The 19,166-nt window shown below is 42.1% G+C and overlaps 1 protein-coding gene across 9 annotated transcripts in view; it reads left to right on the top strand.

Moving 5' to 3' along the window:
* The window catches only part of Znf827 (zinc finger protein 827), a 159,230-nt gene that overhangs the window by 34,298 nt on the left and 105,766 nt on the right, over window positions 1-19,166 (top strand). For all 9 annotated transcript variants that reach the window (XM_074041232.1, XM_074041233.1, XM_074041231.1 and 6 more), the window contains exons 3-4: window positions 6,590-6,762; window positions 12,107-12,587. In XM_074041232.1, the coding sequence (XP_073897333.1) occupies window positions 6,590-6,762; window positions 12,107-12,587 (654 nt within the window). The remainder of the gene's footprint in view (window positions 1-6,589; window positions 6,763-12,106; window positions 12,588-19,166) is intronic.

Here is a 19,166-nt window from a genome sequence, read left to right as displayed (position 1 = left end):
AAAGTATAGGGAATTGTTTTCTTTTTACTGAATTTATTCTTTTGCTGAAACACTTTATATATTAATCAATGGATGTTCAAAATGTTCAAATGGGAAACAGAGAGAAGGTACCTCACAGATTTGGGCACAAGACCCTCTTCCAACTGACTTGTACTGAAATGAACCCTCCTCCCTTCCATTTTCCACATGTCTCTGTGTACGATCCAGAGCTTGTTGAAGCAGCTCCCTCCAGGGAGAAATTATATTAAAAATCATAGGATCTTAGAATACCTAATTTTATTTATCATTCTATCACAGACTGCATGATTTTGCACTCTGAGGAGTAGAAGGAAAGGTGACCCTTGTCCAGTTCCTCCTCCGCTCCTCTCCCTGCCACACATTAAGCCATTGGTGTTGGGACAACCTGGATCCAGGTGTGACTTGGCTTTCCCTAAAAGGCATTTTGGGAATGTGGTGAGAGCCAGCAACCATGTTTCTCAACATATCTCATTGTTATTTTTCCTTTTGCCTTAGAAAGAGATCTTAATTTGATTCAAACTAGATAGGTGGACTGGCTTCTCACAGCAGGGAAAGAATTTTTATTGCCTAATGATTTAAATAAACAAATAATCCCCTTTCCCCAAAAAAACCCACAAAAATAAACTACACCCTGATTTCAAGCAGGGCTTACATTTTTAAAAAGATGTTTTTCGAACTATTGCAAAAAAGAGCAAATAAAGTTGATTCTAGAGTTCTAAAAAGCCATAGGCTGGAGATGTTGACCCTTTCTTGGGTAATTTAGACACCAGCATTGCTTTGACCTTATTTAAGTCAAGGGAAGTCCAGACCATGAAAAAATAGTGTCTTTTAGGTCTGGCCTTCTTCCTTTTTGAGCAGGATTCTGCTGTTGCCAGGTCTTGATGTATTTAATTCCTTAAGAGTCCACCACTCGATAGCCTTTCCGCCCTGCCAGAGAGACGTGACACTAGAGGAGGAGGTTTCTTTTATGTCACCTGTGCCCCTAGCACGTGCTGCACTGCTCCTCTGAAAGGGGACACGACAGAGGGAAGATGATGTCTGTTTGCTATAAAGATAAATGTCACACATTGACTCAATTCTCTTTGAAGCTACTATTCTCTTGCAGCTAAGAATAAAATAAATGGTTTTTATTTTCAAGACAAAGTTTCTTGTTAGAAGGCCACCAAGAGTCCCAGTTAAAAGAAATAACAGGATAGTTTCAGAGAGAGGGTTTCCAAAACATCTTATTGTATAGAATGAAATTTAAATCTACTTGGAATCAACCTGGTCTCTTGCAGTCGAGAGCTAAGACTATGTTCCAGGTCAATACATAAGGGTTTTTCTGGCTGTTTCCTTTCATATTTATAGGATGTTATTAAAAATTATTGCAAAAGCATACAAAGTCCAGAGAAGGGGATCACCTGTCCTAATGCTACAGTTACCTCCACAGTTACTACAGCCTTAATCTGAAAGTGTTCACATACACGAACTTGTTTAGCAAATTGACTTTCTAACCAAGATTTAGAACTCTGTTTCTTATCTCAAATATATTTTTTGAATGATTTAGACTTAGACTGGCTGTAGATCTCAAACTTCTTTCTTAGTTTTATTGAATACTTTGAAAAATATGCATTGATGTCAGCATCAATAGCAAAAGGTAAGTCCATTGAGACCCATTACCAATTCGGGTGTTTTATTTCCTTGACCTGAAGTGATTTTTGAGAGACATACCTAAGAAATTCCATTAAAAGGCTTAAAAACCTCATGTACATTGTTCAAAAGGAAGTGCATTGTCCTGCACAGGCGTGTCCCAGGACAGTTAGGTCTCAGGTGGAGGTGGGAGTGATGCATGTCTGGTAAGGTCTATACACACTTGAAAATTATCTTGACTTTCTACAAATCGCCACATGGGCTGTCACAAGAGGATGTTTGATTTTCAAGCCGACGGAAAAATTACATTTGTTTTAAAAATACCTAAGCTACTAAAACCCGCCATGATTAAATTTTTTTTTCTTTTAGTCCAATGAAGTTTTGTTTTCATTGCTTTGTCAGTGTATGTGTAGACATTAAGGCAGGACACCAGCCCCTAGCCCTGCCACCAGCTAGCAGGAGTTCAAGCACACACCATGTCCAATTTCCTCTTCTGTAAACTGAAGTGGTTTGGGATTGTTGCTAGGATTCCTTCCCGTTGTAATGTTCCATGCACTTATTGCTTATTTTCTCATTGTTTGTCAAAACCTAAATCTAATTTTCAAAACAACAAACCTAACTTTTTTCAGCTTTTGAATTAAATAAGTAGCTGTCATCCTTTCCACAAAGCTCTGTTTGGGGAAGCTTGACCATTTAAATAGGTCAGCACACGTCACTGTACTTCATTAATGGTGCATTTTTACTTTAGGCTGCCCCGAATTCATTTTTGGCAGGAGCTGAGGTGTAAGTGCACCATCACATCTGCTTATGCATCCATCGTTCAGCACACGGTCTGGTGTACTGAGCATACACTGTGTGAGAGGTGTGTGTTCGTGGGTTAACGCAGGTTCCCTTGGGACTTACTGGCAGCCTGCTGCATCTTTTCCTTCCATTTCCAGCACACATTTCACTTTTCTAATTCCCTTGCCAGCCCTTTTCACGTAGTCTCATCCAGCCCAGCACACACTTACTGAGTCATGTGTTGAGCCTGGCATTGTGTGTCGTGCTGGAGGCACACAGGTAAGGCCTGCCCCAGCCTCATATCCCACCCCCCACACCCTCTTCTTCTCCCCTTCCATATTTTCTGTGTCTCTCTTTTCCCTGATGAGCTGAATTTGGCTGAGTAGATCCCCACCCCGCCCCGCACCCCCGAGTAGCACGGTGCACTCTTGGTCCTACACATCTTCAGAGCCCCAGTGCTAAGATGGCCCAGACCCCCAGCTGTGCAGTTTGAATTTACATCTGTTCTGATGATGCATTTTCTGCTTTGGAGGGTGTGTCTGGAGTGTATTGTTATTACTCTCACTAAACCACCATGACCAAGAGCCTCCATTCACTGTGTGTGACAGCCATTTTATATGCATTTATTACCTCTTTTATTCCAATAATATTATTGCCTATAAAGAGAGTGTGTTTTCTCTAATGGAGCAAATTAGAGCTCTCTGTCCCACTGAGTCTATTAGCATTTGGTGGAATTTAGTTTTGTTTGCAGGGATACCAACTAGCTGGTAATGTATTTGAGGGAGGTTGTTTATCAGGCAGTTAAACCGGGTGAAATGATGACAATTTCGGTCCTGTTACCTCAGAACTCATGGTTCACTCTCAGGAAGTGGTTCTGTTTCCCTGGGCTCTGAATTTGAGTGAAATTTATAACTGTCAGTTCCCTGAAAAGAGTTTACCATACAAAATAGAAAGCATTCTTCCCTTTTCTCTGAAGTTCTTAACATCGTGTACACATAGATTGTGTCCTACTAAAATATGACATTTCTTTCTTGAATAGATAAAAACACAGATATTACCAGGAGAGATGACTAGACCAATTTGAAAATCAATCATTGTATTCTGGTGACTTTTATCATTTGACTTCTGTCTTTCTTTCCTGCCATGAACTGTTAAAAATTCTCAGTAGTTATAGGAGGGTAGCTCTTTGACCATATTTCATACAATTAGTTTCTTTTCATTGTGGATATTCTATTTTTTTTCCTCCAGTCAATCTAAGGAGACACTAATTTATACTATGATTCATGTGTGTTTTGGTATTAATTAAAGTTTAGGAATCTTAGCTCTAAAATGGAATGGATTTATGCAAAATACTAATATACAGAGTTTAATGTAGTCTGTTCTGAATTGGTGATTAAGGTGTGGACTGGGGAGGTGTCAGAAAGAACCGGGAGCCTGCTGATCACATTAGGCAAGGCAAGGTATTAGGGGAATCCACAATCTGGCAATGCTCATTTTTCCGTTTAATGCCTTCTTATTGCCTTCCACTGGTGTGCCATGAAATCACTGGCCAGTGGAGGACATCTCGTTTTTCTTGTCTCCGTGATAGTTCTGTCAAATTAGGCAGCACTGGGTTTCTGTAGTGGGAAACCCTTCCTGAAGATAGGGATCAGTAGCAGCCTGTTTGTGTGTCACTTTTCTATCACTTTGTTCTGACAACCCCAAACAGACATCATTATCATTTTTTTTCTCTCTCTAGTGTATGGTAATAATTGTACCTAGAGGCCTGATTCGATCCTTTCTCTCAAATCCGTTGCTGAACATGTAGACTTTGTGGTCCAGATTATCAGGGTGGAGGCAAAGGCAGTGAAGGATAAAAATGAGAGGGAAAATTGGGGATAGCAGTGTAGCTCAGCAAAGTTAGCACACAAGCTCTGGGGGGTTATTAAGAATGATTGGTTCGGGGTCTTCTCCAAGGTGTGTTTTTCCCAGAGCAGAAGGAAATCTCCATTCTCCACCCAACCCTAGTCAAAAAAGGAAATACTTATGATGGACACACCAGAAGTAGAGTTTGCAGACATAAAGGGCACAGTTTTAGTTCAAGCATTCTTTTTCAAGTTGCTTGGTCAAACTAATCAATCTTGCTCATACCTGTATTAGTAAAACTGCATTTTTAGAATCCCCTGACTTTATTTCAGAATCTTTCTGGTTCCATCCATTTCAAGGGGTCCTTTACACATAGAAACTCAGTTGATCGACTCAATAAATAAACAATGAGATTATCTTAAAGCATGCACCTGGGAATATTTCCTTTTAAAATTATAAAAATAATTCAAACAGTAAAGAAAGATAGAAAATAAAGACATAGGTTTCCCCTTGTTGCCCTCCTTCCTTTTAGTCCACAATCCTTCAGTGGTCCTTGCTTAATGGCTTCTTGGGTCTGTTTCCAGAAATTTTCATGCAAATGAAAGGATATCATTTTTGTTTGCTTCATTTATTCATGCCTTCTCACAGCCTCTTTTTTTCATCCTCCTGACTCAAGTGTTTAAAGCAAATCCCAGACATCATATCCATTTGCTCAAAAATACTTCCATATTTCTATATCTTCAGCAGATAAGTACTTAAAAAAATAACCACAATTCCACTATTGTATCTAACAGGATCAGCAATTGCTATTATTATTATTATGGAACACCCAGACTATTTCCCAATGATTTGAGAAATGTCTTTTATTGGTGTTTTGTCTAAACAGGATCCAAATAAGCATCATATCTTGCATTTGTTTTATATATATCTTTTAGGTCTTTTTTAAAAAATCCATACTCTCTTTTCTTTTTAAAATGACATGTATGTGTTGAAGAAACCAGATCACTTGTCTTGAGAAATTCCCACACTCAAGATTTGACTGATTTCATCGTCTTGCTGTGTTTAACATTTTTTAACCTGAATTTCTGATAAACTACTAATTAGAGGATTGAATTCTTACGAGAATATTTCATAGATGGCATATCAGAATGCATAGTGTTGCATTTTTAGTAACACTAACAGTCATCAGAGATTTTAGGTGTCATTGGTTAACTTGATCCATCTTTTATAAAGTTCCATATCAATCTTTCACTTGATGATTTGAAGCAATTGAATTGTTTTTAAACGAAATAAACGTAGGATCGCGTGGCTTTGTTCTTGCTTTATCTGGTAACTCTAGTATCTTGGATGTATTTCCATATGAGCACTTGTAGGTAGGTCTAGCTTGTTTTAAATGACTTCATGTATTTTATTTTGTTTAACGGTTCTAGAAATATTTGTGATGCCTTGTGGTTAAGAAAGGAACGTTTGAGTTTTCAATTGCACTTGTTTTTCTTCCCTGTGTCCCCAAATTGCAGAGGTTAGTAATACGGAAGTTCAGCATACAGGGTCACAATAGTCACCTCCCTTTGGGTATGGTGCAGGAGACAGTGATCCTGGCTGTACTTGGAGAAAGGAGTTGGTTTGTTTGCTGCCCTGAAAAATGGAAGCTTTTGTGGTGGGCTGGCATGGCACTTCCTAAAGTAGACAGTGAAGCCTAGGCCAGTGCAGAGCACGGCAGCACACATTGTTAGTGGTCACTGGAGGGACAAATGTAAAAGGGTAAAAACTCTGACCTAAAGACCCCCTGGGGGCTAAATTGGCAGCAGTAGGGACCCTGAAATTTGTCTCCATTGGAGTTCAGTGTCTGAGTTCATAATAGTGGTTTGGTTTTCAGAGTGGAGCAGTGTGTTATTCTCTGTCCTACTCGATGTGTCTGTTTCACACTTTTTCAAGTTCAGGAATTCATATATAGAGTCAGGCCCATCGATTTCCTTTAGGAAACCAAGCCACTGAATTCAAGCTTCTCTGGCTGCATACAGTGGCTTTTCTATGGTGGGCCAGGACACAACAGGCACAACCCCCCTGCAGAGGCCCTCGTAAGTGGAAGTAAGGCTGTCTCTCAGCCAAGATGACCAGACTTGGGCCAATGGAGCCCGGATGGAAGTGACTAGATCTGTAAGTTTCTACCTGAGGAGAAGCTGTCATAAAACTTCCCCACGGTTACAAAAACCCAAATCATTTTTATTCTCTTTATATAGTGATGTGTGTGCATTAGTGCCAGAAGCAATGTGCCTTTTTGTTTTCCTTAATGTTCCTTTCTTTTCCTTCTTCCAAGCCTCAGAAGAGGAAAGCGGAAAACCTTTCCAGTGTCCAATATGTGGTTTGGTTATTAAAAGGAAGAGTTACTGGAAGAGGCACATGGTGATTCACACAGGCTTAAAAAGTCATCAGTGTCCACTGTGTCCATTCCGGTGTGCTCGCAAGGACAATCTCAAATCCCACATGAAGGTAAGCCACCTGCCGACAGACCTGGGGAGAGGCAAACACCATCAGGGGGCTTGTTCAGGGTCTGGTGCAGGAGGCTTTCTGGCCAAGAGAGGGCACTATGGTGGCGCTCAATGTCAAGTAGAGGTCAACACAGATGAAGGATGTCCTAAGGGTCACTTTGCAGGTACCGTGCCCACTGTGCCATCAAGAGCTTAAAGGCATAGAGGATTTTCAGTATCCAAATAATCAGTGTTAGCGTAGACCATCCTTTCTTACAGGGGAGCAGCACTGGGAGGAAGGGCTGTAGAAGAGCAAGATGGAGGAAAAGCACAGTGCAGGAGATGCTGCGGGGTCTGAGCACCAGAGACAGGAACCTGCTCCGTTTCCTGGATACCCTGCCCTCTGCTGATCTCCCCTCTCTAGCTTTCCACTCCAGAGGAATGCCCAGAGACGCCCAGTAGGAGGTGTGAGGACATCAAAGGCACCTGGGCTTTTACATTTAACCCTGTGGGAGGCATGGGGGCTGATCTAAGAGGACCTAGGATCCTCCTTGAGACTGGCAGTCTTTGAGATGTCATACTTCCTGAGATTACATTTTCCCAACATCCAAGGACATCATTTTCAATATCATATTAAAAACAGTTGGGAAGCTCCAGCCTGTGACATACATGTAGAGAATTGACTAGAATCTATGTCTGTTACCATGAAATAGGGGATCACAGTAATATAGCAATTTCAGCCGATATCATTAATAGTAAGAATTTCATCTCAGCTTCAAGAAGGAAACTCATGACATCAGAGGAGTGTGAGCTTTTGAATTTGACATACTTGAATTTAAATTTTATTATGCAACTTGCTAGCCAAGTGGTCTTGAGCAAAGTAACTTTTAGACTCTCAATTTTCTCACCTGCTAGGTGGGGACAGCAGTGTATGTAGAAAGACTGTCATTGGTATTGAAGAAGATAATGGTACCAAAATGTCTGACCCAAAAATGTTTGCTAATAATTATCATTGGACAGTTTAATAATAATGATAATGATATCTCATTGATAACCTTCCAGGATGGTTTGACTGTTGGCATTATTTGTAAAGTGGCTCCTTTCCTGGCAGAAGTTGAGTATTTGGGTATAATTAAGATATTTGCTTATTTTGGAATCTTGTGGTCTGATGTTTTTGAATAGATCAGTAATCACTGTTCAAAATTGAGGCTTTAAAAGGTGTGATCAGATAGAACCTTTCTTGACTTGAGGAAATAGCTTAGAAGATTGAAAAAAATTAAACCCATGATGTAAGTTGTTTTCTATCATTTGCCCTTTTCCTCCTGGGAGTAGCAGAGGCCCTTCATCATCAGAATTCATTTATTCAAGAGTTCTGGTTGGTTGAATTTGACTGATCTGACTTGGTTATTGCTTTAACTGCCCCCATTCTCTATCACATCTTCCATAAGTAAAAACCCATATTTTAAACTTGCAAAGTTGGAAGACACTTCAAAAGAAATGCCCTTAAACTCATTTTAGCGACTGGGTCCTAAACTGTGTTTAGAAATCAGGTCTGGTGAATTTAAAGCTTCAGTGAGCAAAAAACTTGCATCTAGCCTGACACCTTGTAAGCTTGGTTCCAGCTCAGGGTCACTTAAAACAACCTATTTATAAACCCACAGAAAAAAGGCTGGGTTTTCAATAGCAGGAGCTGCTGACCCTGAAACTCCAGGGAGATGAGTTGGTGCCTTGATGACACAGGCGGGCAGCCAGGACAGTGTCACAGATAAGAGTTGCTGGGGCGCTGCAGGTCATGGGGTCTTAGAATGCTTTCAGAACAAATCAATAACCAGTACAATAAAGCAGTTGTGTGAAATCACTATTTTATTCAAACGCACGGTGTCCTAACCTGTTGAGCTATGACTCGAGCTTTTGATAAGGAAGTGTGAGAAAGGCTAACGCAAGCTTAATTTTATCAAAGGTGGACTTTCTTTCTCCTGCTCTCCACCTCCCCTGTTGGCTTTTAAGTCAAAGAACTCATGATTTTATGTTGTTAGATTTAATTTAATTTTGTTTTATAAATCAGTCTACACAGAGATGTAGTGGCTGTGGTCTTATGCGTAGATGCCCTCTGCTATACTCAACAGAGACAACAAATATGTTTCTAAAATGAATTTTGCCTGAGAAGGAGGGGGCAGCCTAGCCAAAGATGAAGACCATGTTGGGTGGTCGGAAAGACCTTGGTGAGAATTCAGTTGCATGACTTAGGAATTGTGAGCATTTGGAAGAATCTTTTAGCCTCCCTTCTTCCTCTAATGCAGATGATGGGACAGTCTAGCTCAAGGGGTTGTTAGGAATTAAATGAGGTAGTGGACGTAGAGTACTTAATACAGTGCCCAGTGTGAAGAAACAACCTCCAGTAAGCATAAGTAGTATAGGAACCATTATCTAAAAGTCATCCAAAAGCACACGGATGTGTGTACATTTAGAAATAACAAAAGACGTGGTATAAGAAAGTACTCTAAAGTAAGTTTTATTGCTTTTCTCTTTGTGATATACCTTTAGTGCTGGGAATTTAGAAAAACTGATGAAAACAATATAAAATTGGCCATTTAACCCACAAATAATCATTATCCTTTTGATAAATAAGCTTGTATACTGATTATGTAGACTTGTTTAAGAAAAATGAATTCCTACTTACTTGTTCAACAAATGCAATGCTTACTATGGTCCTTGTTGGTGCTAGACACTGTGCTTTTTTTTGTTTTTTTTTTGTAAGCCTTCCTTCCCTCTCTAATATGGATCTTTTTATGACCAGCTACAAAAGGAGCTTGTAAATGCCTCCAGCTTCCTTAGGGTTATCTTGGATTTCCATTAAACCTTTTACAACTTTCCTGGATGAGTGAGCATACAGGAATTATGTGTGAAATTCATAAGCTAAAACTGAACAGAAAAGGCGAGGAGGACTGTCAAGATAAAGACCACTGAGAAGTCAAGACAAGAAATGGGACAAGAGGCCGGGCGCTGGGTTCTGCTCTTCTTCAGTCTGCCATTTACAGAGCTGTGACGCCCCGGGAGGCACTTGCTTGCCTGGCCAAGTCCCTGATGAGGGTAGAGAAGATGCTTCTCAACGTTTCCCAGGCTCTGAAATAACATGCCACTGCTGCCACTCCTGCAAGGAGGTGATGCCTCATCACCTCTTAGGGTCTGTTGGGGGTAGAGGGCCAGGGGCTGAGTCTGGGGAAGCAGCCTGCTCTAGACAAACGTTTCTTCTCATTAGCAGACCCAGAGGAACTGTAAGGCAAATGTTAGACTAATAGGAATAAAAATTATAATAGAAAAGTGCTCTTCTGTCTGGAGAGATGGGGAGAAGCTACTACCAGAAGATAGAGCCAGTACTTCTCCCTACGGCCACATGTGATCTATAATCCCTGTGGGAAGGTGTAGCTCCAATAAAATTATAAGTGCAAAAGTCAACCCAACACTGTTTTTCCCTCTATTTGCACTCACTAATTTTTCCTTAACTGAATATAATAAGGCCAAGATCAGGGGGGAGAGAGCCACGTAAAACACTTGCACACAGACTATTTTCAGTGCAGGGATCCCTTTCCATTTTGGAGCCTCTGCCCTTTTCCTTCTTCCAGAAGCTTCCGGAGCTTCTGTTCTTGGATTAGCTCCTCTCTGGGGTCAGTAGATGTAAGGACATTTCTGAAATGGAATTTGTCCCATTGCACCTCGCTCAGGGACATGGGAGCTCTCTGCCCTCTGACCTTTGCCACCTGGTTCCGGGTAGAAAAGGTCTTTGGACACACCTGCTCTTGTGTGAATTGGGTGGAGGGGCTGGTTGGGAAGCTTCTGAATTCTGTGAGAAAGCAAACAAAATCCTTTTGTCAGGGAAGAACAGAAAGGGGCAATGTTAACAGCTAAGGGACAGTCCGTGTGTTCCTCACCCTGCCCTCTGCCTGGGCAGAGGAGAAAGCTTTTAATAAGCAGGACCTTCAATGGATTTAAGTTTTTCTGGTTACTTCTGTCAGGAAACTTGGGCTTTGGGGGACCCAGAATCCCTTCTGTTGGTTTTTGCAGAAAGCCACAGTGGGGTGCTGTAGCAACAGGATCTCACCATTAACTTTTAATTTCTGCTTTTGTTGGTCACTTCACATTATTTAAAAGTATGTTTTGGCTGCTGAAGAATGCTTTTGGACTGCATTCAGAGGCATAAACAGCTGTAGTAAAACTTGCTGTCTTGGAAAGGAGAACTGTGCACAAGGCCCAGGTGGTACAGTAGAAGGACAAATGAGTGTCTAACCTTGGTGGGACCTGGGTTCAAACTCTATCAGGTCACCCCTGACCGATAAAGGATCAGTTTTGTTTGGAATCCCAATCATTTGTGTTCTAGTTTGTTCAGATCACACAACTCCCCAAATCATTTGGCCCAAATCTCCACGATTTTTTTGGCAGTGTCTCCTCCAGGGAGGGCCAGCCCTGGAATAGCAGGGTGTACAGGTCAGCGTTGAAGCACGTTGGCAGAGATGAATGGGGAAGTTACAAGCTCTGAGCTCCTGCCAGCTCCGAGCCTGGCTTGGGCCAGTGCAATGATTTCTTCACTTTTTCAAGCACTAAATTTGGTAGTGACAGGAAGAAAAAAGTTTCTTGCCATTTTCACAGGTATCGTGTACATGCAGGCCTGGAACTGGATTTAAAAGTCTGCATTCCTCACTGCAGACATCAGAATCTGGAGCGTGACATGGCAGCTACATTTGGAAAACTTGGTTTCCTCTTACTCAGAATGCTTTGAGGGTCAGACCATGAGTTTTCTCTTGCTTTGCCTTCTGCCTTGTGGAATGTATTCAGGCCACTTCTTCGAGGGTCTCAATTTCCCTATCTCGGAAAGGAGACGCCCCATGGAGGTGTTACTTCCTACATTCTTAATTACCTAAGTGCAGCATTTTGAAAATTGAAGTTAGCTTTGCAAAACATAACTAATTCTGTAGGACTAATTGGCTACATGCAAAGTTATTGTTATAAGAATCACTTGACAAGTTATCTCTTTGACCCCTACCTAATAATTACGTAAGTTCACATTGTGCTGGGTTCATGTTATTTTTCTCTGACGGTATCAACTGAGATGGGATGACTAGAGGATTTCACCAAAAAGCAGCATCCGTTGGCCGACAGAATCCTCAGTTGTGAGCCTAGAGATCATTATGGAGTTTTAACCTGCAGGATTGACCTCATTACCTGCAGGCCACTAATGAAATGTCACTTGGGTGGTTTCCTTCCTTGGCCCTTTGTACAGTGGAGAAATTATTGATGAGTAGATGGACACACCACAAGGCATTCTGCATAAATGCGTGATGGCTAGCTCATTCTTCTTGCTTCTCCATCAGGTTCATCAGCACCAGGACCGGGGAGAGACCTTTCAGTGCCAGCTGTGCCCTTTCACTTCCTCACGCCACTTCAGCCTGAAACTCCACATGCGTTGCCATCAGCACTTCCTGAGGACAGAAGCCAAGGTGAAGGAGGAGATCCCAGACCCAGATGTCAAGGGATCTCCCCACTTCAGTGACAGTGACTGCCTGGGGCAGCAAAGGGAAGGAGGAGGGACAGAGCTAGTGGGGACCGTGATGACGTCTAACACTCCAGAGAGGACTAGCCAGGGTGGGGCTGGCGTCTCGCCTGTGCTGGTGAAGGAGGAACCCAAGGAAGATAACGGCCTGCCCACCTCCTTTACCCTGAATGCTGCTGACAGGCCCACCAACCACACAAAGCTGAAAGACCCCTCCGAGTTTGTGTCCAACAGTGCGGCAGCCTTGTTCAGCCAGGACATCTCTGTTAAGATGGCGTCTGATTTTCTCATGAAGCTGTCAGGTACTTGAATAGGGTTGTATTCTCTTCTCCCTCTCTCGCTGACTCTCTCTCCCCTTCTCTTTCCCTACCCGTTCTCATCTGTAAAATAACCTGGTAGGACTAGATGATTTCAAGGTCCTCTTAGTTCTTTGGTAAGTTTTCTCCTTGACTTTCTTCTTTCTTTCATTTTTTGTTTTGACAGTCCTTTGGAGGTAGGCATTGCTTCTGCTTGGGTCTTGAAGTGACAGTGATTGATATTTCCTTCTTTTTTTTTACTTTTGGGGGGGTTCTTGTTGTGGGGTGAAAGGTCACAGGACGAGCCAGGTTCATGCCAGTGGCTTTGTGTAACTTTGAACCTTGTGTGACTTGTCTCTTTGGCATTGGTTTCTCTAAAGTACTTATATATGGAAGTCCTTGTTTTTCATTATTCAGGTTCTTTTCTGTCTCAATTCTAAAGCTTTTTGAAGGACAATGCTTTTTAACAGACTACAATGAGAAATTACAGATTTTTATACTTTGAGCAAAGGATAAAGGTTATTGTTGGGAATTTTTTCAGGATTTTTTAAATTGTGGTAAAATATACTTAATATAAAATTTATGGTTTTAACCATTTTCAGGTGTGTGGGTCAGTGCCATTAATACATTTACATCACTGTGTAACCGTCCGCACCATCTACATCTAGAAGTTTTTCATCTTCCCATTAAACAATACCTTTCCCCTCTAACTACTGTTTTACTTTCTGTCTCTATGAAGTCAACTATTCTAGGTATCTCATGTAAAGTGGAATTTTAAAAAAGTTTTTGAACATTCTTTTCCAAGTGCTCTACTGCCCTTCCAAAAGAGGATGCTGTGTAAATTATAGAATGTATTCTTATTAATTGATGTCACTTTCCATCACCATCAGATCACACATGATGTTCTTTTCTTTTCTTTCTTTGTTTTTTTTTTTTTTCCCCAATGTCTTTGGTTAAGGAGTGATGTTAAAAGGTGTGGGGAAATGTCACATGTTTTTTTTGACTCTTGGAGCGATAAGGCATGTTGTGGACTGTGCTGTTGCTCATTACATTTTTAAAAGTCTGATTTTAAATTTTAAAGGCATTGTAGAGGGTGGGGAAAGGTCGGTTGAGAATTGGTTCTGTCTGTCAGTGAAGGTGGCAGTCCCCAGGATGATTTCCAAATGCCATTTCAGCTCTCTGGAGATTGACAATACCCTTTAAATGGAGAATAATTGGTCACCGCCTTCCTTTAAATGGACTGTGAGTTGCATTTCACTAAATGTCATTGCCAGGTGAATGAGAGGCTCAGCTTTCACTCTGAAGTCCCCTTGCTTGCTGACACCTCAGTTGGGTCTTTTGGAATGTCCCCCTCACCCCAGAACGTTGTCCTTCAGCCAGTGGGAGACATGAGTTGGAAGGAATGAGGGAAGGTAGAAGAAGGAAAATGAGGCATCCTCAAAACGAGCCAAGGAGAAGAGAGCAGGGGAAGTGATGGGGACATACGGTAACTCACAGTGGTTGTGAGGAAGCCCCACTGTAAATGACCAGTCACAGAAATTAATTTGGCCATGGCATTGAAGGGATGTAGTGTTCCTGAGCTTCTTCTCCCTGCTCTCTCCCTCTTCCATCCCAATCTCAGGGAAAAATGGGGTTTGACAGACTTGCAGTTTAATACTTAAAAAATTTTGAAACTCTGGGGGAAATGTATGTTTCCAGTTTCCCTTTGGCCACCTTTGGATGTCACCTGCAAGGTTGAAGGGACTCCTTTTCTGGTCTCTTTTAGTGTAGACACAAGGGAAGGACTGTGGGTGATGTGTTCATTTGGCACAGCTTAGAGTGGGGGACATTTTCCTTACCTTACAGACAGGGGCAAATAAAGTGGGGGTCTTGTTCTCTTCACCCCTTAACTCTAAGAATTACTTCCAACCTGGAGGATGGAGAAGAGGGAGGTGGGCGGGTTTGATCTTTGGGTAAAGCACCGTTGTCTGATACATACTCCTGCTGGGCTCAGCTCTGAGTGCCCCACATCAGGCGTCAGGCTGTAATTAGCTCCAGCCCATCTGAGGGAGCATAAGATACTGCTTTCAGCTGCTTAGAGCCAGTGCTGCAAATAGCAGAGACGAAGGGAGAAAAAGCAGTTTGTAGGTTGGGTGAGGCACTGTGTGCCAAAACCTTATATTGTGATCTGTTTTCTCAGTTAGCTATTGATGGAGAGCTGTTTATGGTTTGGCAGTGGGAGTATTTACTGACTGATCAATTGGCATAAGAAAACAGATAACAAATGCTCACTATTTATGCAAAAGGCCCATGCAGCTATTTTATGGTGGCTTACTAGAGGTCCTGAAACCTGACTTGCATGCACTGTTACCTAGCAACCTGTTATAAAGTCACAGGGAGTGAGATGCATTGGTAATTTTTTTTGTGTGTGCATATTTGATGTAAATGTAAACTTGGGGACTGTGGCAATACAATCCGCAGGAGGAGAAGATATGTTAGAAAGAAAGGAATATGTTTTCTGCAAAGATTTTTTTTTTTATTATTTGTTCCACTAACTGTGTGGTTGGTTCAGCCTACAATTGATAGCTGCACTCGCTGTGTGCTCTACCTGACTCTCTCTGTGGATATGATTCAGAGACAAAAAGGCCAAATCCCAGATGCTGTGGCTGAGTTTCTAGCTCTTCCTGTCCTCAAATGGAGTGAACTAGGAGTTAGCCTCAGGCTTTGTCCCCTGGTGTCATAACGGCGCCATTGTTCTTGCAGGGAATTTTTTGCAGGACTCTCTGTCCGTGCACCTGCTGGTTTGCTAGGGTGCAGCTGTTTGTGGGCACTGAGTCTGGGAGTCTCTGTGCCAACCCGATCACTGTCTGCAAAGCTGGAGCACAGTGACAGATTCAAGCGTGCAGACACCTATTTGTTTCCAAAAGAGACAGAGAAAACACTTGATGCTTTATTGCCCGCTTATTAAGGGGACTAATTCTTGCTCCTTCGATGAAAACTGAGCAGAAAGATGACTGAATAGAACCCAGTGAGAGTTGAAATCCCTGGGTGGAATGCTGTTTTAAATGCACTCGAATTCCTCTTCCCTCCATCGCCCCCATTTGGGGGTTTCCCCTTTACATGACTGTGAAATAAACCTTTTACTGAGCCATCAACAGTTTTTTCCCACTGAGCCCACACTTCAAGTTCTTTCCAGATGAATGTTTCTCCCTTGAACCAGGCATTCCAGGTTCAGGTCAAGGTTGATTCTGGAAGCCAATACTGCTGGCTTTCTGGGTTAGTGAAAAAAAAAATTTTTTTTTAGAGACTTTGCTCAGGGTTTCAACCCAGGAGGCAGGCCTTCCAGGGCTAGAGCCTTGCTGTTTACATAGATCTTTCCTGGAAGCCAGAAGACATATGCAAATCATTGCATGACAGGGCTACTACTGATCCAAGGTCACATAACTGGGGGTTTTTGGGGAGAGGTGCTTACTTGACTATGGGAAGCTTCAGTTCTTGCTGATCCTTGGTCAGTCTCGCATGGTCAGCAGTAGTGTCTAAGTCTGCACATCAGACTTAACCTGGGGAGTTTGTAAAATGCCAGGGCCCAGAAATGACTATTTAATTAATTGGTCCGGGATAGGCCCCAGTTATTGGTGATTTTCTTTACAATTCTTAAGTGATTGTAATGTGCTGTCAGGACTGAGGACCACTGATGCAGTATATGAACTTGGTACTTGGTACAGTGTTTTTCAGGACAGCTGTGAGCTTTCTGAGTACAGTTGTCCTCCCTGTGTTCGATCCCAGATCTTGAAAAGGGGTGTGTGGTGTGTCTGAAGCATTTCCATTGTAGGTTAAGGTTGACATGAAGGAAAGGCGTGAGTCATGGGTGAGTCATGTTCATTGAGCCCCATGGCTTTCCTCGTGAGGCCTCATGACAGGAGACTTTGTCTGGTTCAAAAATCTTCAAACCCAATCAGGAGCATCAAGGAACCAGGAGCATCGCCATTAAAAGCCTGTCTAGTTGCAAGTTGCCTGCAATGCCTTAGATCTTTTCTCTTTTTGCAGATTACACATTTCAAGATATAAAATTTAATTCTAACTCTCCAAATTATAACCAAGCAGTTGACAGAAACTTGGCACCTCACTTGTTGGCAGAGAGTATCTTTTTTGTCCCTGGTTTTCCAAAATATAAGATGTAAGATATTTCAACTATTTTTAATTGGGAAACTGGCAAAAAAAAAATGTGTACTGTCTCCCACATCATATTAATTTCGTAAAATTGAGACCAAAATAATTTTAACTAGAAGGGAATGGACCTTTTAATGCAGCCACTTTCTTTTAGCCATTTGTGAACAAATGGGTACAATTTAGTTTGTACTAAATCGTTACTGGTTTATTAGTGGCTTACCCTTAAAATAGCAAAGATTTCCGTGGATAAGCAAAGGGGTAATGGGTAAAGTGTTTGTTTCCCAGAGGCCTTTGTTTTGCAGTTTCCATCTACTACATGTGATTTTATACATCTGGAGTTAGAATATGGCTTATGTATCAATGGCAGGTTCCCTGTTGGAGAAGGAAGGTTGAGACATGTCCATTGAACCAAGTCGCCCCCCTTGCCTGGTGGCTCTGATTGGCCTTCTGAGACGCATCTTAACAAATGGGCTTTCTTCCACGTAAATGCCACCCTTGTGCCTTTCACACCCTGAGAGCTCAGTGCCAGTAGCCAGGGGCTCTCCCACGCCCCATGCGGGCACGCCTTCCCCAATTAGACTATTTTTGGCAACCTCCCTTTGCACCTTCCGTTTGGCTGTCTTCTTAGCCCTTGTTTTCCTCATGAGGGGCACTCACTGACCATGTGACTGAAATTCCTCGGGTGAGCAGCTGCTTTTGGGGGCCTTATGTGTGCAGACAGCCTGAATGTCCTTTTGAAACCCTGGATTTTATTGAAATTGGTGATTCATATGAGAGGGAGAGTGTGGCTCTTTCTTGTTTTTCATGACTTGCTCCTGCATGAGATTCGCAGAGTCACAGAGAGGGTAGGCGAGATCATAAATGGGGCGTGGAGTTACACACACGGGTGTTGAAATGTGCGTGGATGGTGTTGCATTTACTCATTGTGTATTATGTCTACTTTGTATAGTGCTTATTCTATGCTGTTGAGCTACTTTGAACCCTGTAACAACCCCAGAGATGAATAACATTACCATTTATAGAGGAGCAAATTAGGAAATAGAGAGGTTAAAGGTTTTGTCCAAGTTCACGCAACTAAAACATGGCTAGATTGGGACACTAAACCATGCTTCTAACATTCCCTGCCCCAGGCTGTCTGTACCCTAAATTATAAGGTAAAGAAGCAGCCAAGGAGGAGGTTGGCTCTGATCTCTGCCCTTCTCATTTATTGTAGGGTTAACTGGAATCGCCCAACAGGGAGCCTTTCTTTGAATGGTACATGGTATATGTCTTTGGAAATTGTGTTTAAAAAAAAATTCTAAAAAATGTATTATTATTTTTCGAAGTGGTGGGGATGGAACCTAGGGTCTTACACATGCTAGGCAAGCACTTTACCACTGAGCCATACACCCTGCTCCAGAAGTTGTATTAATATTTCAGGCTTGTGGACAGTGTTTATTGCAAATGGATTAGTAACAGTAAGGCCAACTTTCGGTTCTGGATAGAGCTTTATAGTGTGCAGTGTATTTCCAAATAAATTGTGTCACCAAGCATGTAGACAAGACTGGGGTAGACAACTGGAAAGGGTTATGCTTGCAATGCAGATCCTTCTGTCCTCCCCATGCTGCATAGTGTACCCAGATCTAAAATTGCCATCAGAATCATCTTTTATCCTGATAGAACCTTGGGAAGTTTATCTAAGTCGACTGTTCCTGTAAAACTGAAGCTAAATCATCCTCTTCCTTCTCACAGAAGTGTATTTTCTTCTATTTACCAACACTGTTGTGATTGCTACTCGTTCTACTACCATTGTAAGATGATCATTAATCAGAGGTGTTTGTAGTGAGCCAGGCTCTTTGCCAACTGCTTCATGCAATTTCTTGTTTACCCCTCGTGTAGTGCAGGAGGGTCAGTGATATTAAACCTATTTTATAGATGAGGAAGCTGAGACTTGAAGGTTTCGGCTGCAAGAAACAGAGCAAAGATTCAGCTCTGCCCAATGCAGAGGCTTGGCTCATGACCACTTAATTAGCTATTACCTAATTTTTATTTCTCAGTTAAGCAAACTGTCTTTTAACCTCCGTCTGCTTTGGTGTTTATTTTCCTTGGCTTTTAGTCATGGCATAATTTCCAGTGCATGTGCTTTTAGTCACTAAGCTGGTTACTGTGTGTGTGTGTGTGTGTGTGTGTGTGTGTGTGTTCCAAGTGTGTCTCCAGTCCATCCTCGAACCTAGACAGCTTGCCCTCCAGTTGCCTTAGCCCAGCACTCCTGCCCCGGCTACAGCCATCCAAAACATGGCTGACAACTGTTCTTCCAACACTTCCTGCGTCAGGTTCTGCCCCTGCCTGGCTGGCTTCTTCCTACTGAGTATCTAGCACCCCTTTGCTCTTAGGACTTGCCCCACTCATTTCCATTCTTCGCCTTCCACTGTTGTTGCAGGGGCCTGCTCATTTGGA

Source organism: Castor canadensis, chromosome 9 (assembly GCF_047511655.1).
Source record: "Castor canadensis chromosome 9, mCasCan1.hap1v2, whole genome shotgun sequence".
Lineage (NCBI taxonomy): Eukaryota > Metazoa > Chordata > Mammalia > Rodentia > Castoridae > Castor > Castor canadensis.
The sequence above is the reverse complement of the archived record's forward strand: the minus strand, read 5'-3'. Positions and strand labels throughout refer to the sequence as shown.